Raw genomic sequence first — 25,877 nt, forward strand, 5'->3', positions numbered from 1 at the left:
GTAAGAGCTAATGATCTTTCTCTTAAAACATTGACAGTTTTTTTTTAGTTATATGAAAAAACATTAAACGATAATAATTTATTTTGATAGACCACATTACATATTTAATTTAGATGAAACAGCTTTACTTACAGATTTATCAGCAGGGATAACCTTTGTTTCAAAAGCATCAAATTCAGCCTATTACGTAGCTTCATTGTGTGGTAAATCAATGTATACTGTACTGTTTTGTGGGTCAGCAAATGTTCAGTGTCTACCTTCCTTGTCTACCTTTGTTGTCTACAAAGCCATCGACCTTTATGATGCATGGTTTCAAAATGGACCGGAAAATGCAACGTATAGTGTAACAAAATCAGGTTGTAACAAAATGGAGGGCTATATTTTTGAAAGTTTGATTGACAGTTTTATTATACATGTAAAGGATTATGAAAAGGCTGTATTGCTGTTGTGTAATGGACACAACAGCCATATAAAATATTCTACTGTTAAAAGGCTCTGGACAATCATATAATTTTACTTACGTATCACGAACACAAGTCGCGCATTACAATCTCTTGATGTTGGTTTTTTTTGCTCTTTGGAAATCCCAATGGAAAAAAAATATTAAAAAATAGTTAAGAGAAAGCAGACATAAAAATGTTAACAAATCTGTATTTCCAACTTTACTAAAAGCACTTGTCAGTAAGGTAGAGAGCAAACTCCTGAAAAGTGGTCTTAATGGTAACGGTCTTTACCTTATTGACAAATCAAAACCTATGAAAAAGAGAGTGAATATGCAACCAAAGCAGGAGAAAGTAGATGAGTCTAACAACAAAGAAAATGTTGTAAAAAACTTACAGAGAGAAATTTATTCTGTACTTACACCTAGCCCAAGTCTGCCTACACTGACAGCACTTGCGAGTTCAAAAAACGCAGAGCTTGTGTCCAGGCAAAAAAGGGAGAAATTTTAACAGCACAAGATGTTGTCGCAAGGTTACATGAAGAAGAGAAGAATAAAGCTGAAAAGAAGACTGCATCAGTAAGTAAAAGAAAACTGCTAGACATAACCAATACAGTTCGACTTTTATCTAAAATATCTAAAATTCTATCCACATTACCCCACCCCACCCTATAGAACCGCAACTGTTATACATTGAAATGTGGATTTTTTTATATTTTTATAACTAATTAGTAGTAACTTACGTACTGATTACATTTTTCTAATTATATAACTAAATATATTTCGTTTAGACATTTATCAGTTAGAAAAATGTTATCAGTGCGCAAATTATAACTATTTAATAATGACACATGACAAATATAAGCAGTACGTAAGTTACTACTATTTTGTTATGAACCAATTATTTATACGCACCATAAGCTTGTCTGCGCAAGTTTAAAATAGCACTAAATAATATAGAATAATATCTTTCCAGTCTAAGCACTTCCCTCTTATGTCTATAAAATCAGATTTATGTCTACAAAATCAGCTTTCTCACTTCTGCAGTCTAGCGACTTTTGATTAAGCAACGGTCCATGTGTTAATTCTTGCTCAACCAAAAATCATAAACTTTATATTTTTTTAAAAATCGAAAAAAGCACGAAATCAACTTTTACAAATAAAACGCGAACAATTAATTAACAACCTACTTTCTACAAATAAAGCGTGAACTGTGAATTAAAAGTTGCATACAATGTGTTGTTAATATAGCTACCAAAATAATACCAAGTGGACCAGCAATTGTTCCAGCATCTTTAAATGCAGCTGGAAGACTTAGTATCCCAGTACCAATACTTATTTTGAATAGATGCATAATTGCTGCTGCATTTCTATAACACAAAATTAAAAAACATAACTTACAATGTCAGTTGAATTTGTGTAATATATTTATGCATATATATATATATATATATATATATATATATATATATATATATATATATATATATATATATATATATATATATATATATATATATATATATATATATATAGATATAGATATATACATGTATATAAGTTTTCTTACGGCTCATGTATAAAAGCTTGGGTTATGGTTAAGAGTCGTGTATATAATAACAACAATAATAACAGTGACAATAATAATAATAACAATAATAATAACAATAATAATAATAGTAATAATAATAAAAATAATAATAATAATAAAAATAATATATCTACTATAGCACATTTATGTGAGCATTTGCTCTCTTTTTTTGCTTGTCTAATTTGGTGCGGCTTTTTCAGAAAAAAAGAAAAAACGAAGAATAATGAATGAAAAGAAAGCAGTAGCCTATTTCAGTATATATATATATATATATATATATATATATATATATATATATATATATATATATATATATATATATATATTTATATATTTATATATATATATATATATTTATATATATATATATATATATATATATTCGACAAAATGTTGACGAAGCTGTGTTTTGCTATCAATATTTCGTGGCAAATCCTTTGTTGTCGATCACAGCCTTGCATCTTCGAGGTATAGATTCGATCAGGTGATCAATGAAACTTTGTGGAATCGCTGCCCAGGCCTTTTGGATTTGTTCAAACAGTTGATCCTTATTACGAACACTTTCAGGATTAATTCTGCGGTTGACAATCTCCCACAGGTTCTCGATAGGGTCGAGATCCGGAGATTGAGGCGGCCAATCCATCACCGATAGGTAGTTGTCTTGAAACCACTGCTGGACTACTTTTGTAGTGTGTTTTGGATCGTTGTCTTGCTGAAAAACCCGTTTTATTGGCATATTCCATTCAGCATGAGGTAACATAACATCTTTCAGTATATTTTTATACATGAAACGGTTCATTATTCCATCGTTTCGATGTATTGGATCTAGATCGTTAGCAGAAAAACACCCCCAGACCATTACATTGTCTCCACCATGCTTCGCGGTCTTATGGCAGTTACGTAAATCGAGGCGTTTTCCGGCCGGTCGACGTACACGGCAAATGCCATCGCTCTCAATCATGTTGAACTTCGATTCATCACTGAACAGGACAGTTCGCCATTTCTGCACATTCCAGTCAATATGAGATGTAGCAAACAGGAGTCTTTTCTTCTGGTTTTTTAGTGAAATCAGCGGTTTCTTTGCAGGGCGTCGAGAAAACAATCCGGCTTCAACAGCACGTCGTCTGATTGTTCGGTCCGATACAGGCAGCTTTAATTGCTTTTGTATCTCAACTGATGATATCCAGGGATCCTTCTTGTCGGATCTGACAATCATAGAACCCTCTCTAGAAGTGGTGGAACGCGGTCTTCCACCTTTGTTATCTGCTACCAACTTACCCGTAGAACGATATTTGGAACATAGTCTTGATACGGTCCATTTTTTCACGCGATATTTATCACAAATACTTTTTTGTGACATTCCACTTACGTAATCCCTAATAATTTTCTTTCTTAATTCCAATCCAAGAATGTCGGGAGCCATTTTTGCATTTGAAATCATAAAAATAATAAAATTGAATAATCACGCTTCTCAAGGCTTACCATGTTACATTTACCTTGTGATGATACAATAATGTTCAGTGGAACACAACGTCTTGGTTGGATGTGGACTGTATTGATGTAATGAAACACTTATTGTATTTAACTTTTTGTATTGATGTTCTTCGATAAAACACTTTGATAAAACTCACTTCGATAAACTGTCTTGATAATACTGACTGATTCACTTCCATATACTGACTGAATTACATGTCGATTTACATGTCTCTTAGTATTTTTATTATTCACTTTTTGTATTGATGTTCTTCGATAAAACACTTTGATAAAACTCACTTCGATAAACTGTCTTGATAATACTGACTGACTGACTTCCATATACTGACTGAATTATAGTAAAATGAACCTGTGTGAACCTGTTCTGGAAGATTTTAGATGCTTCTTTTCGATGCTTCTGGAAGCTTCTGGGTGCGTCTGTATGCTTCTAAATGTTTTTGGAGATTTCTGGATGCTACTGGATGCTTCCAGGTGCTTCTTCTGGAAACTTCTGGAAGCATACTGCATACTTCTAGAAACTTCTGGATACTTCCTTTAATTATTAAAAAACTTCGTGACGTTGACACGGACCAGACATAAGAAAATGAAACTAACCAAACAAGTTGCACTTGTTTTGTCCGCAGCAAAATGGCCCTTGTCAACGAAATTCTGCCTGTGTGCTATCACCTGTCAGCTGATTGCTCATGTCACGGCATGCTATGACTCCAGACTCCTAAAATTAGGAACACTTTTTAGCATTGTTGGTTGCAAATGTTTTGTTAAATACTGTATATATATATATATATTTACAATGTTTATAATTTGCCAGGAAATATCAGGCATACCAACTGCTTTTAAGCCAATGGCTGTTAATATAATTTTTAATTTTCTTTTGTTTAAGGCTATCATATTTCTTAACCTAAATGGTTTCGCAGTGGTGAAAATTACAAATTAAAAACTGTTTTATGTAAGAAAAAGTCATTAACAAAAGTTGTGCATTAAGTGATTATCTGCTTCTTGTGGGTAAGATGTACTTGCGATAAGCAAGTGGTAAATAATTTGGTGAAAATTGAGAAAATAATTTTTATAAATAAGTTGCTTATATGATTTTCTCACCTGAAGTTTGCATAACAGGTTTATGTTTAAAAAAAAAAGTCAATGAGTGTATTGCCTCAATGCACCAAACTGAATTTAAAATAAGAGCTGTCGTTACAGATAACTATTCTACTAATGTTAATGCATTTTCAAAGTTTTATTTGTCCCGTTTAAAAAGAAGCATTTAAAATATACTAAATATATATGCACTCTGTTTTATAAAAACTATAGGAAACAACTTGTTGAATACAAAAAAAATATGTTTTTTCCTTCTTTTTTATTTGATTTTTCCAGAGACTAAGTTGAAGTTACCGCTGGTTACACTGCAGGGAATATATTTAATAAAGTTTATTAAAAGATCAGTTACTAAACAAGAACTAAAAAAAAGCAAGACAAATCAATTCTTCTGTGAAAGGTGATAACAGACCTACGCTTTGAAGAGAAATTACAAACGGTAATTGAAATTTGATCAAAACGCTAATTGAAACTTGATCAAAATGTAAATATTTTACATTAACCAAACAAATTTCTAATGCTCTAATTACAACACAACAACCAACTTTATCTCTTATGGATGATTCGCTTAAAAAAGGCTATACATTTGTTCTAACTTCTAGTTTACAATGTTACCCTTAGGAGTTAGGTTTTAGTAAATATAGTTTCATGACCAGAAGTTGACTTTTTGTGAGTCTTTTAGAAATATACAATAGCGAAAAGATTTTGACAGAAGTCTACTCTATAAAATTTTCCAAAAATTATTTTCTTGGAAGAAATTTTTTATTAGACATTAAATAATTCGTAAAAAATATTATTCATAATATTGCTTCTAAAGATAGCAAAAAATAAGGCTATGTTATTTAAGTAGGCCTTGTATATACATATATATATATATATATATATATATATATATATATATATATATATATATATATATATATATATATATATATATATATATATATATATATATATATATATATATATATACATATATATATATATATATATATATATATATATATATATATATATATATATATATATATATATATATATATATATATACAGAGGCGATTTTTGGAGATGTGTGTAGGGGGGGGGGGACTAAATCAAGGGAGGCTAAATCAATGATGATGATATTTATATATATATACATAAATATATATATATATATATATATATATATATATATATATATATATATACATATATATATATATATACATATATATATATATATATATATATATATATATATATATATATTTATATATATACATATATATATATATATATATATTGTATAAAAATATATGTATATTATATATATATATACATATATTATATATATATTGTATAAAAATATATGTATATTATATATATGTATACATATATTATATATATATATATATATATTTATATATATATATATATATATATATGTATAAATAAATATATATATATGTATATATATACATATATATATATATATATATATATAGATATATATATATATATATATATATATATATATATTATATACATTGTATATATATATATAAAATATCAACATCTTCTAAAAAAAATAACATTGTTTTAGGATGTATCAATATTTATGCAGCTTCGGTCATAAACCCAGCCCCAGCTATATTTGCGGCATGAAAATCACCAAAAATTGGTGATTTTTAAGCTATAGTCGTTTTTGTTATGAATTTAGTTGGCTAGTCGAGTGTTTGACACAATCCGGTTAGGTAAATTTTAGGTAAGTTTTGAGGACTTTTTTTTTCTTTTCTTTAGAAGCCAGTTTGGGTACTGTATACGGATTCACACCCTAACCCCCCCCCCCTCCACCATCATTTTATTTGTAGAAATGTCTCTTTATGGGCAACTCCACGCTCAAGTAAGTTAATTCGATAAAATGAATAAATAAATCCAAGCAAAAACCAAGTAATCTTTGGGTTGCCATATGTTTAAAAAATTTAAATTTTGATTTATAATGTTTTTGCGTTATTTTTTAGTTTTAAATTTCCAATTAAAGTCATGCGTCATACCTTCTATATAAATGTTACCTAAACTACACTTTGATAAAAGCGTAGAATTGTCCCCGTAAGTAACAATAACTAATTTAATTTAAGATATATAAATACATAGCTAAAACAATCTTTTGAATAATTCAACGCAGAATAACAACTACTTAATTTAATTTAAGAAGCCAGTTAATGTAGGTTAAATATTTGGCTTGAAATATTTAACTGAAAACAACAGGTTTCATGCAATGTTTTTTTGCGTCCCATAAGTAACACAGCATATAATCAACTATAATTCCTAAACTTATAATAATGGAACAAAATTTCAATATACTGGAAAACAAATAAATGAATTTGGGATGATTCATAAATATATAAATATTTAATCTGTTAAAATAAAAAACATTTATCTAAAAATGTGACGTTACAAAAATCAATATGTCCAGGAAGTATCTATCTAATAAAAGCAATGAGATTTCTTTCCTAGATTTAGCAGACATTGCTTTGTCCCCCTGCGTGTGGTAAAAACTACATGTTTGAAAAGTACCTTCAAAAAACAATATTTTGAGGGGTAAATTCGGACAAAGAAACTTTTTTTCTCCCACATTATTAATATTCTGGAAAACATTTGAATATTTTGGTAAAGATTATGTTGTTTACAATTATTGAAAATATACATCTTTATTCTCAAACAATTTACTTAAATTTCATATGTGTTTATATTTACATAACTTCGTAACTTCAATAAACTGAAAGTACTATACTGAAGACTTTAGTTTAATCAGTTATAATTAAGTATAATGCATTTATTTTATTAAATGTTTCATTAATTATTTCATTATTTATTTTATTTATTATTTCTTTACTTATTTCATAAGTTTTACTTAAAAGTGTATAAACTTTAATGTCTTTCATAAGTAGAAAAAAAAATTGATTTTTTGATTTCATTTTTAGTATAGATCAATAAAGTAGATCAAAGAATTTATTCATGCTAAAATCTTACTTTTGCTATTTGAACCTATTCAAACAGTACAAGTTAGATGTAAAAACTATAATAAGTGATGAGTTCTTCGTCTTTAGATAAGTACAAGGTACAACTCTTTCCTTTGTTTTAATAATTTATCAAGTATTGGGCGAGGAAAAGGTCAAATTTTACTAATAGCTAAACGCATCTAATAAAGTTTCCGTTGCGTCTCTGTCCTAGTTTTTCGTCTGATCCGCGGAATAATAATCCTTTGAGAATGAATAATAAATAAAATATTTAATTATTTTAAATTTCTTTTTTCACCATTAAATTCTTGATTTTTTTTTTACGTTTCTTTTTTCACCATCATGTTCGAACTCAGAAGTTAATTTAAGTCCTTAAAAAAATAAAACGTCCAGTTTGCGATATGTCATATGCACTGTTATTGCAAAGATTAAAAATCTCTGCAACATAAAAAAAAGTCAAGGATAGTGGCCAATAATATATTTTCTTTCAAATTATATCTCTCATAGTGTGCGATGTGTCCGTTGGTTAAACCGACACTAAATCTTAGTCGGTTTTCTATAAAGTTCATACATGCCCACGGTGGGCAGTGAACTTGGTGAGCCAAATAAAAAAGTAAAACAATAAAAAAACGAAAAAATTAACTACTTGCCATTTGCAAAGAGGCGCATCAATAAAAAAAGAGAGGGATTGGTGGGTGGAGGCTCAATCCCATTTCGCCGCACTAAGCGCTCAACTAAAATAAGAAAAAGGTTATTAATCCAAGAACAATATATATTTTGAAGGAATTTTTACACATGATATTAGAAATTCATTTTGTGCATATAAAAAAAAATCAAATATTTAGAAACCCGTAGATTTTTCTTATTTTCCGGATTAATTTAGTTAAGAGTTAATAAAGAGTTGTAAACCGATAGTTTATTTTATTGATCATTATTTATTTTATTGATCATTATTTATATTATTGATCATTATTTATTTTATTGAACATTATTTATTTAGTGATCATTATTTATTTTATTGATCATTATTTATTTTATTGATCATTATTCATTTTATTGATTATTATTTATTTTATTGATCATTATTTATTTTATTGCTCATTATTTATATTATTGATCATTATTTATTTTATTGATCATTATTTACTTTATTGATCATTATTTATTTTATTGAACATTATTTATTTAGTGATCATTATTTATTTTATTGATCATTATTCATTTTATTGATCATTATTTATTTTATTGATCATTTTTTATTTTATTGATCATTATTTATTTTATGGATCTTTATTTATTTTATTGCTCATTATTTATTTTATTGATCATTATTTTTTTATTGATCATTATTTATTTTATTGATCATTATTTATTTTATTGATCATTATTTATTTTATTGATCATTATTTATTTTATTGATCATTATTTATTTTATTGATCATTATTTATTTTATTGATCATTATTTATTTTATGGATCATTATTTATTTTATTGCTCATTATTTATATTATTGATCATTATTTATTTATTGATCGTTGTTTATTTTATTGATCATTATTTATTTCATTGATCATTATTTATTTTATTGATCATTATTTATTTTATTGATCATTATTTATTTAGTGATCTTTATTTGTTTTATTGATCATTATTTATTTAGTGATCATTATTTATTTTATTGATCATTATCTATTTTATTGATCATTATTTTTTTTATTGATCATTATTTATTTTATTGATCATTATTTATTTTATTGATCATTATTTATTTTATTGATCATTATTTATTTTATTGATCATTATTTATCATCTTTAATTCTTAAATGATTTTGTTTTTCATAAAAATAACATTTCTCAGGAATTTTTTTCAGAACAATCTGAGTCGATTCTCAATAAAGTTCAAACTCGTTCAAATGAATTCAAGCATTTTACTACAGAGGTATATATATATATATATATATATATATATATATATATATATATATATATATATATATATATATATATATATATATTTTTTTTTTTTTTTTTTTTTTTTATTATAAAAAGCCGACTTGTTGCATAAAATCAGCATCAAATAAAAAAACTGGTTGTCTCTGCAGTAACATGATTTAATCCATTAATATTTGTGGACTGAGCTAAACAAGAAAAAACTATTCTGCTAATTTTTTTTTTTTTTTTTTTGCTTCTCTTAGTTTTTAATTCATTTAATATATCAGTTGAAATTGTTTATGTATATTGCAAAGTTTGATTTTTATCATAAGCAGATTAAAATTTATCAAAACGTGTTATTTTAACCCCTGAAACTTTTAAAAATCAAAATGAAAATAATCGTTTTATAATTAAAAACTAATAACCTAATATTGTAAAAACATATTTAAAAAGTAAAATTGATAAAAATCCTTAAGAAATACAAATAACACCCGATATAACAACTATAAATGTAAATAAATTATATCTATTAAAAACAAAAATGTGACGTATAGATAAAAAATTGTTGAAACCAAACCAAAAAATAATAATTTGATAGTATAAAATTTGTGTTTTGAAAATAGATTTTTTTTCAGTAGCGTATTGTGAGATTACTCTTCGGACAAACAAACAATTTATCGTTATGAATATCATCAAAGCGAACTCTATTGGGATTCGTAACACATTTTATATACATTGTAAGGAAGACTGGGGCTAGAAGTAACAAGAGTAAGTTGACAAACTGCGTTTATCTTCAGGGATTTTTATCAAAAAGGGCCAAAACTACATAGAACTTCCCTGATTGACTGTTTTCATCATTCACTGTAGTATTATTAGGATTCACATATGCGCATGAAAGATATTGCTCAAAGCTTCCCCAGCATGGGATAGCTTTGAATCAAACTGAGGTAGTTTTGAATCATTGCCAGCAAATGAAAAAAATTTAAGTTTAAGATATAAAGTTTAAGATATAAGAGGTTTAAATGAAAAGTATTACAATATATATTACTTCATTAAGTTTAACTTTTTTTATTTAAGTGATCAATTAGATCACTTTATATTATGTTATAATCACATTAAAAAATAAATCAAACAAGACTTATGTCAAACTAATAAAGCTAGTAGAAGTATTAATTTATAATTTAATAAAGTAATATAAAAATTTAAATAATCTTTATTTGATAAAATATATTAAAAAACATACCGTGATGAAAATAAAAATAATTTAAAGTAATTCAATTTAACATAGCTTAAAGTATTATTGATTTTGGAAGTTTCTTGCTTTAAGTTTGTTTAGACTTTTTAATTTTTGTCTTGCGTAAAAGATAAATCTTTTTTATTTCTTCTCTCTCTGGAATGTAAGTGAGAAACTTAGATTTTCCACAATTATGAAATCAGGTGTGCTAGAAACTTGATGCATAACAACTTTATGAAGATCCTCCAAGTTAAATATACTAAATGTTTCCGTCAGAGGAAGATTAGTTACTTCAGCACATAGGAAGTCATTGTCACAGAAATAATTTCGTGAAAAAGAATATATTCCAGTTATGGAAAACCATAAATAATATTCCACGCATTATATGTAGTGGTATAAGCTGGTGTCAATATGCCAACGAAATCATGTGTTGTTATTTTTTGTTTTCCCCGGATTGGAAAAAAGCGAATCATTCTGACACGTTGACAACTTTGCTTAAAAATGTCATTAACTGCCACGTCAAAAGGTGGCATGTGATGAGTGCAGTGGGGAGGAAATGTTAAAACTACCATTCCATTTTTATAACGATAATTGATGGCATCTAATGAAAAATGGCTTTCATGATTGTCTATTAAGAATAAAACTGGATCATTTTTTAAACATAAAACAAATTTATTTATGTGATTTAAAACTTTTAAAAACAATTTCCTTGTCATCCAGCCACTTGTTAGACTGTTTGCATTTCGTATTCAACCAGGAGGCTCTCCTCTTATCATGGTACCATGAAACCTTGTTCTGGGAAATATAAACACAGGTGGAATCAAATTTCCGATGGCATTTCCTATACTACGCAGTAATTAGCTGCCCACGTTCAACAGACACACACTAACCCACTTTTTTTATTTACATTGCGCTGTAACAACGGGCAATTCTAGCACTGTCATTTCTTTGGTTTCATCAAAATTATAAATTCTATTAGGAGTGAAATTATGTTATTTTTACATCTTTTCATAGTTGTCAAAAATTTGATTTACATTGTGTTAATTAAAACTTGTTGAATAAGACAAACTTGTATTTTCAAGTTTACGAAGTGAAAGTTCGTTGTGACGTTTTATAAAACCCTTTAACCACTCTATACCTGCTTGTTTATAGTTTCTCTATATAACAAAAAATTTTCTAAGATTCATAGCATATTTAAATGCTAATTCTCTTGCTTGTTTGTATGTCAAACCATTATTTTTTTTAAAGATATTTTATAAGGTAGTCTTTCAATATCTTTTCCTCATCTTTATTAAATACTTGTGAAATAGAATAATTAGTTGTGAACCCTAGCTTGGTCTTGGATAGTAAACCTTGTTTATATTTCTTTATTCGGTAATGTAAAGTATTACGTTTTATATTATAAGTGTTAGCGGCTTGGTTCTGCTTGATAAACCCATTTTCAACTTGGAGAATAGTACTATTAATATCTTTCTCTTTAATTTCTGCTTCTCTCTTTTAAATATAGTTTCGAACCATTTTCATTATTAAATCAGAAAATAAGCCGTAATAATAATAATTTTTATTAGTGTTTTTATTATGTTTAAAACTGCTCCGACAGCATCGTTATTAAAGTGATTTTATATATAGTATTAAATGATTATACATTTAGTATTAAGTGATTATATATATAGTGTAAAGTGATTATACATTTAGTATTAAGTGATTATATATATAGTATTAAGTGATTCTATATATAGTGAATTTTCCAACCGAGACAAGCTCAAATTTTTATTTCAAGCTCAATTGATATTTTTGGCGAAGTTGTAAAGGTTATGACTTATTCTATCTTATGAATAACATTAAACTTGTTACTTGCCTAAAGCGCGGTTAGGAAAATCTTACAACTTACATCTTTATATCAAAATGTTTACGATATGTCCTCAAAAACAAACCAATCATATGGATTGTCCAATGTGTAACGAATTTCAGGACAGATAAGTGACAGCCATAAGCGTAAATATTATGTTCACAAAATATTTAATTATACTTAGTTTAAATTCATAAACGCTTCACAAATTCATTTTTTCAAAGCTGCCTCTGTTCAAAGCTGCCCCCTTTCCCCCTTGTTTATACATATTTGTGCTTTATACCGTTTTAGTATAGTTATTGTTTTAAAATTGTATACCATTTTAGTAGAGTTATTTGCGTTGTATTTTGTTTAAAATTTATATCTAATTAATACCCTATTGCTGCATATCTTTGTTTTATCCATAGTTTATGTTTAACCAGAATCCATGGCATTATTGGTTTTATACTTGGTACAGACTTAGCTATAATTTATACCGTTTAAGTGGAGTTGATCGCTTTAGTGGAGTTATTTGTTTTATAAAAATATCAAAGAATCCATTCGGAACTCCGTCTCGTCGGATTTTTCTTTGTTTTTCGGAGTTTAGGAGCTCGAGAGGAATCGAGAAACCTCGACGGAACTTCGACGAGGTTTTTAGAAAATACCAATTTTTACATGTAAAATAATTAAATTCTTATTTTATTTCTACGCTGCTTTTACAATAGTTCATGTTGTTTTCAAAATATAAGTGTTCTCTTTTTTCAACACCAACACTAATTTACATCACAAAGCAATTAGTAATGCACAGTGGGCCTAGTGGTGGTGGTTGAAAAAACCTCAAAAAAAGCTTATTCAAAACGATATAATAAAACATTCTCGTACTTTTCCATTTTACTATTTCCAAAACTCTTTTGAGTATAATAGTATCTTTTTAATAATAGAAGTTTTTAAATCCACAAAAATTAGTTGTGGTATAATAAAATGTAATGCATAATAAAATATCTTTTTTTATCAAAAAAGAATTTGTTTATTTTTAAGCAAAGATTGTAAACAGTAACTTTTAAAATATTATGCGTGGGTGATATTAGTTAATGTATTTTAACTATTTAATAGTTTACCTTAACAAAAAAAAATTTTAAGTCAAGATCATTATTTATAATATATACAAAAACTGGTCGAGGTAACAACGAGTTAAGTTTTTAACATATAATACATTTTTTTTTACAATAATGTCGTATATCGTATGATCAAAATAACTTTGTCCACCATAAGTCTAATATTCTACCCACTGTGCATTGTGGCGCAATTATGTAATAAAATGTTATCACTGATAACAAAAAATAATAATTAATGTTTCATTATACTTACCTATTAGATTAAATAACTTAATTAATAACTTAAAATGTGATAAGTTATCACAGTTAAAATAAAGTTAAGAACAAATATCTATCACAGTCAAATTGATAATTTTTCTTTTATTGAGAAAAATGGTTTCGGAAGCGTGGAAATACTTTGATAAAGTTGTGGTAAATGATAAGAAATAGGTAGATTGCAAAAAATGCCATAAAAGAATCGCTTGTTCAGGAAGCAGCACAAACGGCCTAATTGGTCACGTCAAAAGTTGCGAGAAAATAGATTTAAAACCATCCAATTCCAAACCAGTTTTGACTAAGATGTCGTTAAACTATCGTCTTGCCAAGTTGACAGCTCTTGATTGATATTCGATTAGGTCCATAACTCAATCTGAAACACTTAGAATGCTTTTTGAAAATTATGGGCATAGTTTGCCCAAGACAGCGTTTATAATTTCAGAAAAAATTTAGATGTATCATGCTGAAACCAAATGTTTAATGATAGCTGAATTGGCTACATTGAAAGCAAAAGGAGAAAAATTTGGACTAACAGGTGACGAATGGTGTAGCAATAGAGGTAGAAGATACTACAATTTAAATTTTCATCACGAGCGAACATATTGTTTAGAAATGGTAAGATTGCCAACTCCTTGTTCTGCCGAAACATTAAACATTTTGATAATGTAAAAATTAAAAGAATTCGGTATAGATGATGAAGATGTTGCAGGTAAAACTACGGATCGCTGTAGCTGGATGGTGAAATTGGGTACCATATTTAAGTTTCCACATCAAATCTGCCAGAATCATTCAATTCATTTGAGTGTTTGTGATTTGATATACGCTAAAAAAGATTGTCGCGAAACTGTGAACAAAAAAACTGAATTGGATATTGAAACAGAAACGAAAACTGATAGAGAGACTGAAGGAGAGTTTTTATTGAATATTTGGAGAATGAGATTGAATATGAAGAAAATATCGAAAAAAATCTACAAAAACTTCGAATACTAATTAACAACTTCCTCGGAAGCAGAAAGAGTTTTCTCCTTGTCTTCCAGATTTGCCATAAAGATTTGTAGTTTGCTTTCTGATGAAATGATAGATGTTTTCATCTTTTTAAAATATTATTTTAAAAGATCTTCAGAATAAATAATGTTTTAAAATTTTTTTTTAGTTTTTTTTATAGGTACCCCAAGAAGTCTTTATTACAGAGCACCGCGGATGGGCATTTAACTGAAAGTTCACGCCTTCTTCCTGACCAATGCCGGTTAGAAAGCCATTTATTAGAAATAACTTGTTCGTTAAAAGATTGTGATTAGAAAAGTATCTAAGTTCTAAGAAATATATAAAGATAAATTTTTTAAAAGTTTATTATTAATTATAAATCGAAATATATAAAATTAAAAAAAATAAATATAAGAACAATGTTCAATTATCAACTAGATAGTTATAATTTATAACAAAGTTTTATCGAGACTCCAATTTTTTCTCAACTTTGACAGAGTTTTTTCTCAATTTTTCTCGACTCCGTTTTTTCTCGATTTTGGATCCTTCGAAAAAGATGCACCGTTTTAGTAGAAATATTCGTTTTACATTTAGTTTATACTTCGAACTTGTCAGCCACAGATGAAAAAAAGGAAACATTTAATTTAAACTATAAGACTTATAAGATAAATATACAAAATCATTTTATAAAACAATTATAAATGATTGCCATTGTTGTGGTAAGCATAACGTGATAAACTAATCAAAAAAATATAAAAGCATTATTCATTTTATTAGACATAAAGCACAACAATGAAGCGGCAGTATTACAGCAAAAGAAAACATATATTATAATAAGAATAGTGTGCACATATTTACTTAACGAAAGAGTGTAAAAATAAATCAGCGATAAAGAAAATGGAAAATTATGTAGTATAATACCAGATTCTCGTTAGGAAATGAATATAGTATTTACCCTTTTAAGGATTTAATACTCTGGTATATAAAGCTTCGAATGCTTTAATGCTCATTCGTAGAGACCCCCGTCGGGGTATCATCCTCAAAATAGAAAGTAAAACCTACTCCTACGTCGTTAAAGCCTTCTTATGTTGTTACATTTAATAGGGCATACTACTTTTAAGCCAAAGACCTCAACTCTTTCCCATTTAAAAAGATACACACTGATATACTTTTAAGAAAGTTAGTAGAACTTATTGCTTAAGAGCTACTCTTAAGGGACTTAGTCTAAAAAATGGTATAAAATAGCTTAGTAAGTGCTGAATACTAATGTATATTTATATTAATTAACTCTAATCTATTAGCAACTTATAGAACGTACATTACATACCCTAATGACAGTAAATACTGAATCAAAAAGATGAACATGCTTTTTTCATAACTTGATTAAACAAAAGAAACAGTTGTTGAATGATTTTTTGTTTAAGTTATTTAAATAAGTTGAGTTGACCCGCAGAAGTCACTCAGTATCATACTTAAGATCATTTCATTAACCCCTATTGACCGTTGTCCAGTTTTGTAAGGCAACAGCAACGAATACGATTCCCCGCATCAGCCAACTCTTTTAAATCACCTGGTACATCACAAAAACTATGCAGCACATTCTCAAGACGCTGACCTATCACCAACAAAGCCCCATTATGTGATATGATTATTAAATCAGCGCCAAGGACCCGATTAAAACAATCATAATAACATAAAGCACAACAAAGTAGATAAAACGGCAAAAAAAAAGAACAATTTTTGTATAAATTTATCTCTAAGTTATTACAATAAAGGTTGAGTTGACCAGTGGAGGTAACAAGTTATCATATTTAAGACTATTTTATCACCTTCCACCACGTCTGATATAGCTGGACAAGGGTTCAGCAACACCAGAAAACAGCGGCGTAAACAATTCCCCGCATCAGCCCACGCTCTTGAATTACGTGGTACAACATTAAGATTAACCAGTACATCCTCAAGACGTAGATCTATTGGCATAAAAGCTCTACCGCCACCACCCCCATATCGGGACATGATCATTCAAGCTGCAACAAGGAACAGATCAAAACAAACCACTTTAATGATAAATAATACAATAAATTCGAGTATACGGTGAAGCATAGAAAGTTTATTTAAATAAATTGAAGGGCTTTTGTGAAACAATGACAAGCCACAGTTTTTTCAAAAATTAGGTAATATCATTTTTATAATCATAAATAGTATACGCAATTTTTATTTGTTTTTTTTTTGTCTAATATACAATATCCATTAGTATTTTTATGATGTATAAATTTGAGAGAATAATAGGTAAGCACTGATTTTATAGATTTAAATAAAACTTAAAAGTCATTTTTTTCAAATATTTGTTTTTGTGGCTCGTCATTGTTTCACAATAAGCCCTTCAATTAATATTTAAAAAAGTTTAGTTTTAACTTGCAAAACCTAAAAAAACATAAATATGTATGTATAAATGTATGTATGTATATATATATATATATATATGATGTTTCTATAATATTTGGATATATTATATATATATATATATATATATATATATATATATATATATATATATATATATATATATATATATATATATGTATATATATATATATATATGTATATATATATATATATATATATATATATATATATATATATATATATATATATATATATATAAACACACATATTTATAATATTATATTGTATACATACTATATATATAACACAATATATACTCATCATGATAATTAGGTTATGTTTTTGATATGATATATGATTGTTATTATCATTCCCTACATACCATCTTATTTACATATGTGTTTAATATTAATGCATAAACATTTATGATAATCATACGTTATGCTTCTATATGTATTTACGTGTGACAGTTTATTTTATGATATTGTGCAACAATGTGTGCTTCATGTTAACATATTTTTTTTAATATTCTGATTCACTCGTAACAAGGCTGCAAGCAACAACTACTAAGTTGGAAGTTACCAGAAGAAAAGAGAACAGAGTTAAAGAGCAAGGAAATGGTTGACAGAAAGCTTGAAAAGTTGTAGATTTTATGAATTAGTAAAACAAAAAGATGGGAGAGAGTTCTAAAGGGTTGAAAACGAGAGAAAAAACTAGCAAATAAAAATTTTTAGAGCATGCAGCGGCAGGTACTGTAAAATGAATAGACTTTGCTGAATGACAAGTAAAGTGAGAATAATTTTTATTTTCTGGAACAAGTTATAATAGCTCCTTGGAGCATCAACCATGATTTAAATCCTTGGAGCATCAACCATGAAATTTGTAGAAAAGAGAAAGAGATGCAACTTTACGACAACGGGAGAGAGGCTCAAGCTCGGCAGATTGACTGGATCCAACTACTTTTAAATGCATTTTTGGATTTTTTCTAGAAGAGAAAGAGCAATATTACAAGAACCATCCCAAATGAGGTAACAGTATTCCACACAGACACAAATGAGACAATTTTAGAGGTAGAGAATTAAGTCAACGAAAGATTGCTTATCTTTGGTTCACTAATACTTTACTTAATACTTAGGTAGAGATAGATCACAAGTTCTAATCTTAAAACGCCACGATTCTCATAACTTGGTTGAGTTATTGTCTGTTGCCATTGAAAATAATATTTATCTAGTGGAAGTGCTTCTACATTATTGACATTGGCTTCAGCCTCTAGATTGCACAGTACTTGGTCCACTTAAACATATTACAATTAAATCTGTCATGATCTAGTGAATGAATCATGGAATTACTATTACTTAGTCAAATTTTTGTGACCTTTTTAAGAAAGCCTGGGATAAAGCCCGTAACTGATAATATTATTTCATAGTTTAGATCATGTAACATTTATCCATACAAATTTGTCTGCTGTTCCAAGCATAGCTATCTTGCCTAATTCTGTCTAATCTATTTCACAGCTACTTAACAAAAATGATTTTCTTTAATTAAGTTTTTTTTTTTTCATCTTTTTTTAGGCGTCCCAAGAAGACCTTACGGTCTCATTGCAGAGCACCGTTTAGGAGCATTTTAAAGAAAGCTTGCGCCTTCTTCCTTTTTAAATAGTTCTTTAAAATGTGTAAAACGACCTGTACATGAAATAATTCTGAAAGCGTTTTTTTGTTTACTCAGCAATTTTTTAACTTTACTTACATTAGAGCTGCACCATGCAATATTTGGATAGTTTATATAACAATGTATGAGAGAGAAATATAAGATTTTTTAACAGTTTTGGTTTTATAATTGCTTAGTTTCGTATAGAATACCAATATTTTTTCAAATTTTATCTTCTAACGTTCTTATGTGTTCTCTCCATGTCAAGTTTTCGTCAAGTATCACTCCAAAAAACTTTAATAACGACTCTCTAATTATTTTCGAGTTAATAATATAAAGATCAGGAAGTTTTAATGGAATATTTTCTTTATCGTGAATTTCATGAAAAAGTATACTTTGTTTTGTTTAAATTTAAGGACAAATTGTTTGCCTTCAATAAATCCGCTAGATTTAAAAGCTCCTTGTTTACTATTTTAAATAAAAGGTTGACATCTCCATTAAAATAAAATAAATTCGTGTCATCTGCAACAAAACTGAATTTAAAATGTTTGAAAAACTTATGAAAGTTGTTTACATAAATAAGGAATAACAGTGGACCCAGAATTGAGCCATGGGGAACACCGCAAGTTATAGTCAAGTAATCAATTTTTCCTTCTTCGTGTGCTATGTATTATTTACTAATGCTTAGATAATATTTGTGCCATTTTAGATATGTGCTTTGAATTCCATAACTTTCAAGTTTTTTTTAGAATGCTATGGTCTATTGTGTCAGAGGCTTACTGTAAGAATGTTATGGTCTACTGTATCAAAGACTTTGCTAAGATCTAACTCCGAGGGTAAACTTACTTTCGTCAAATGCTTTAAATATATCGTGAACAATATTAATAACGGCATAGTCAGTTAAATACCCTGGCTGAAGTCGAAACTGTTTAATATATAGAATATTACTTATATTTAGAAAAGTTAAAAATCGATTATACATAATTCGCGCTAAGATTTTCGAGAAGCAAGGAAGAATTGAAATCGGTGTGTAATTTTCAGGATTAGAAATTTCTCCTGATTTGAAAACAGGTATGACCCTCGCAATTTTAAGTTTCTCCGGATAAATACCTAGTTATAAAGATAGAATAAAAATATGTAAAAGAGGGGTTGTTAAGTATTTTATCGATTTTTTAATTACATTACTACTAATATCATTGTTCCTCACACTTTTGTTTAGTTTTTTTTTTGTTTAAGATATATTGCATCTGAGAGTTCTTTTTCAGTAATTTCATAATTATCCATCTTTGAGGTCTTATTAGAAGTAAAATATGACTCAAAGTTTACTTCAGTAGTTTCTACTTTCGACGCCGAAGTGGAACCTACACTGATAAAATATTGATTAAGTGTTTAAGCAATTAATGATTTTTTTGTAATAGTTTTGTTTTCAATGTTTAGATTTATAGAAAGACTATTTCCGTCAGTTTGTTTCGTGCCAATTACTTCCTTATTTATATTCCAAGTATTTTTTGGATCATTTTTATGTTTTTTAAATGCTCGGTATAGTAATCTTTCTTTGACTTTTTAATAACCATCTCAAAAACACGTTTATAATTTTTGTAATTAGTTTCATTCTTGAAAGTTTTTATTTTGAGAAACTTATTATATAATTGTTGCTTCTTTTTTTTTTGACGACTTTATAGTAGCAACCAGACAATCTCTAATGGACTTATTATAAAAGGACAAAAATAGACTTCGACAAAGCACTAATTGCAACAATTTTAATTACAACTATCAAAAATGAATTGTCTATAAAAAATGTTTGTCTTTCTAGAAGATCATTTTAAAAACGGACACTAAATGAACAGTCTCGATTTTTAATGAGGTATAGAAGATCTATTTAATATATAATTTGGACTTATAACGAGTAATTAAATTTTCACTGCACCATCGTTTCAAAAACTGAAAACGAGCACAAAATTAAAAATACAATTTTTCTAACAGAAGTTCATTTTTTAATTTTTTGTCCAGCGTGTGCTGTTGATTAAAAAGTTAATGTCTATTTAAAAACCTCAAAATGGACTATTTTGTGCTCAATTGAAGTTCATTAATTACTCAGTTCAGTTGTTTTTCAATTCTCAGTGAATGTGCGTGAAAATTTATTTTTATAATGCCCTCTCCAGTTTGGGATTACTTCAATAGTTTTATTTTCAATACTTCAAAAAAGTTGAAGGTAAGTTTATCATTTAAAAAATTTTCCTTAGTCACTAAAATCTTTATCACCTTCAATAAAATTATTTTAAAAATATGTGATCAAGGAGTTGTCCTTTATAAAATGTGGATTAGTAAGTAGAAGATTCCAATAGGTGTTAAAATTTATTTAGGTTTGTGAATAAAACAATAGTGAAAAAGAAAAATGTTTTTTACTTTCATTTTATTGATGAATATGTACGCAAGTTTTAAACAATAATTAATCATGGGCAATGATCGTCATTTGGAGTTTTGATGTCATTTCAATATTTTTTTAATATTATAAATTTACTACATAACAATCTTCAAATAATACGGTAATGAAAGATTTCTGGTTTTATGAAATCAAGTAAATTTAGACAAAATCATAGACACCAAATAGACAAAAAATTATGCTTTGTAGACTTATAAAGTGAAAATTATTTTTTAACTGAGCAATCTTAGGACACCATCAAAAATTTGATAGACACAACAAGGACAAAAAATTAAACATTCGTTGTGTCCATTACGACATACAGAATTGTCTATGTCTGTGTTGTAAGTCTATCCATAGACTAGTATGGTTACTACTTTATAGTTCCAGGCGTCATCAATGGATTTAATGTTTTTTTTCACACATTTTGTAACTACAGGAAAAGCCGTATTGTAAAGTTGTCGTAATTTGTTAATAAACTTATCGTATGCTTTATCTGTGTGTTCAATATCAAGGAGGTCATCCCAATTTAAATCTGATAAAAAAGTATTAAAATATTTCATGGATTTTTGATTTATATTTCGCGTATTTTTTTTAACTTTTTGTGCATAGATGTTATCACATTTTTGTGAGATAAGAAATACAGGAAAGTGATTTGAAATGTCGCGTTTAAATATTCGTGTTTTGATTTTTGATTTGAATTCATTGGTGATTATTTGATCTATAATTGTTGCGCTTTCTCTTGTTATTCTTGTGGGTTTATTAATTAGTGGAACATAGCCCTTCTGATATACGACGTTAAAGAAGTTATTTACATTTGTATTTAAATGACTCATGTTCAGGTCAACGTTAAAATCACCTACAAAATAGATGCTTTTATTTTTGCCTAATTTATTTTTTTTTATGATTTTAATATGATTTTCGAATTGTTTTATTGAGCCGGACGGTGGTCTATATAAAACGTGGATGATAATGTTTTTTGTGATTTTATTTATTATTTCCACACATAGTGATTCACTATTATAGGTGGTTGAGCACAAATCTTTTTTTTGCTTGTTTGATAAAGAATTACTTATAAATACACACAAGTCTCCTCCTTTCTTCCAAGATCCTCTAAATTGATGAACCACTTTATAATTTGGTAGCTGAAAATTTGTATTCGTCTTGATATATTTTTCAGTACACCATGTCTCGCTGAGACCAATAATTTTATAATTAATTTAACCTTGCACAAAAATTGTTTAGATAATTCAAAATTTTCTGAAAAACTCCTAATATTTCAATGCAAAATTGAAAACTAATTTGCATCTAGTCCTTGCATTATGTTTTTAGTTTTAGGGTCATAATATAAAGTTTTAATATTTTGAAATTACTATTATCATGTTATTACTAAAAAAATTAATATCCGGGTCAGAATGCTTATCTTGAAGGATCCTATTTTTTCTTTATAATGAATTAAGTTCTGAGTTAAGTGTAACATTATCTTGATTCATAAGTAGGGTATTTTTTATAAATTGTTAAATTATTATTTTTCTGAAAAAAAGAAACAAAAAGTAATTATAATAATAAAAATAATGTTAAGAAAAAAAAAATTCCTAAAATAAATGATAAAGTAATTAAGCACTCGCTTTATTTTTCCTAAATTCTCTAACTATAAGTTTATCATATTTTATCAAAGAATATTTACCATTTTTTCTATGTACCTTCATTTCTTCTACGAGTCTATTACTTATGACAATTGTTTCAAAAGAGAAATCTTCGTTGAAATATTTACCCGATCATTTAAGTCGATTAGATGAATGTAGTACTTTTATTTTGTCTTTGTAATGAAGAATTTTATCAATTGCTCTAGTTTTATTTTCTTCTTTTTTTCCAACTCTGTGAGCCCTTTCGATGTTAACGTTCTTACTATTTAGATTGTTTCAAATAAAATTAATAATTTTTAATAACTATTACAGTTTTACACCAGCTTTCTTGATCGTTTTCGAGAAGTCCGTCGATGCGAACATTATTCCTTCTGAGTCTTTCTAAAAGCTGTCGTAATTTATTCTTTTCCTCGTCACCTATACTATTTTTGTTTTTAATTTTCTTTTCTAATTCGCATACCTTTTTTCTTGGATGTTGTGAGTAACTGTTAGCCTTTCTTCGATATCTTTGTTTGTCTTTTCTAAGATTTTTACTTATTTAGATATCTTTCTGCTGTTTTGAAAACATTTAATGAAAAATATCGCGAACGATATTTGATACATTTGCGTTTCATCTGTATTCCCCGTTTCGTTAGGTTTCTTTCGGACATCAATATTTTTTTTTATCCATTTTATAGTTGGTTTTCTTTTATCAAAAAAAAAATTACAAAAATTAATTATTTCCTCTGAATAAAACACGTTTGCTTGCCGCAAAAAATTACAATTATTAAAGTAATTACAGTATTGTCCACAATTATTTTCGTCGCGTCCCTAATGATTTTCGTTGCAGTCTATAATTATTTTCGTCGCGTTCATAACTATTTTCGTCGCATCCACAATTATTTTTGTAACAAAAATACTTTATTTTTCTACTGTTTTACAGTAAACTAAGAAAAAAAATTCAAGCATAATTTAATCACATAAACTCATTACGCTGAATTCCTTTTAACACCCACTCATGCATGTGAGAATAATAATTTTCCAAAGAGTATTCAATAAAACCTGTTAAAATCTCAGTAATAATGTTAATCATTTCTTGTTGATTATTAGGTCGTGGTTGTATCCTTCTGAATAAATTTTTCATCACACCAAAAAACTCTTCGATTGGATTAAGTTGAGGGCTGTATGGTGGTAAAAACTGGATAGTACCAATGCTTTCTCGAAATGCCGATTCTACAGTTGATGAATGGTGGAATCGCGCATTGTCCATTATTACAACATATCTTCGATCACTTAAAGCTGGTCTTAAATATTGTTCAATCCACTCGTTCATGCTAGCAGTATTAATGGCCCCAACCTTTATTTTAAAACCAATACATCCCGTAACTGAAATGGCGCGTATTAAGCTAACATTCCTTCATCTCTGTTTGGGGAGTGTAATATATGGGGTACTTCACAAAAATGCATATCCACAATGGCGTGAATCGTGCAAATTAAAACCGGTTTCATCAATATAAATCAGATTAGAATTTTGCAGAAAAGAAACATGATTGCAAAACGTGAACCTTGTTGCTATTAGATAAGCAGAATTTCTCGCAACAACGACCGATTTAAGCCTTTTACGGGTATATCCCATTTGTTTTAATTCTCTTTTAAATGTAGTTGTCGAGCATTTATGTTCATCGGGCATTAATTCTGCGATGTCGATCGTAGTTAATGCATTATTTGCATTAATTTATAACTCAATTTCTCTCTTTCTTTAAATATTATCTCGTGCCGCTCTGCCATGCTTTAGGCACTGTATTTTGATCTAGTTCAAGTTTTCGTATCCAGTTTTGAATCGTCCTAATTGAAAGACCTCTTGCATTTGCAAGAGATTGACTTGATTTGTTGCTATTCATCATTCTTTTTATTGTAGAAATATTTTTTTCGGTTACAGTTTTGTTTATTGTTTGTTCTTCTGTTTCTACATTCGAATGATTGATGTTTGTATTGTAATCGTTTGCCATTATATCCCAGCAAACATGTCAGCGTTGAATCAACGTTGAAAACCGGTCGCAGCGTAGAAAAAGCGTTACAGTCACAAAAACAACGCGCTTTCAACGTTGAATCAATGTTTGTTATTGTATACTAAATCGCGGTAAATTTAAACGTTGAATAAGCGTTGAAATTGTAACGTAATTTAGCTTCTCAAAAAAAGACGTTTATTCAACGTGGAATCAACTTCCGCAAAAAGCCATTTTAAAGACGATTCAAAATCTATGCTTCGTCAACGTTAAAAATAAACCGCTTTTTAAACGTCACATTTTCAACGTTGAATAAGCGTATAAATATCAACTTATATTATCTTCTCAAAGAACCCCGTTTATTCGACGTTGAATAAAAGTACGCAAAAAATCACTGTAAAAACGTCGCAAAGTTGAAGGTTTATCAACGTTAGACATTAGCTGCTTTTTCAACGTATTTAAGCTATTTATGAAACAACACTTATTCAACGTTACATATACCAACGTTGAAAATGTGGTAGTTAAAAAACGTTGAAAAAGTGTTATTTTGCCAACGTTAATTAAACGTTGTTTTGACAACGTTGAGGAAGTGACACATTGAAAAATATTGTCTCATTAACTAGCCATTACAAAAATAATTTGCCGTAAAGAAAAGGCAATGAAAACTTAATAGAATGCATGCAGATGGTATAAAAAAAATATTTTGATAAAGTTATGTTTTATAACTTCTTTTTATTGCGGCTAATTTAAAACTTTTAGATTTTGCATCAAATTGTATATAATATACGTAAATCTCAGAGTATATTCG

General features: G+C 27.9%; 1 protein-coding gene across 1 annotated transcript in view; it reads right to left on the reverse strand.

The window, feature by feature from the left end:
• Positions 1–25,877, reverse strand: part of LOC136087853 (proton-coupled amino acid transporter 1-like) — a 76,759-nt gene that overhangs the window by 17,243 nt on the left and 33,639 nt on the right. The window contains exon 4 of the mRNA XM_065811452.1: positions 1,630–1,809. Coding sequence (XP_065667524.1) covers positions 1,630–1,809 — 180 coding nt within the window. The remainder of the gene's footprint in view (positions 1–1,629; positions 1,810–25,877) is intronic.

This window comes from Hydra vulgaris, chromosome 12, assembly GCF_038396675.1.
Source record: "Hydra vulgaris chromosome 12, alternate assembly HydraT2T_AEP".
Taxonomy (NCBI): Eukaryota; Metazoa; Cnidaria; class Hydrozoa; order Anthoathecata; family Hydridae; genus Hydra; species Hydra vulgaris.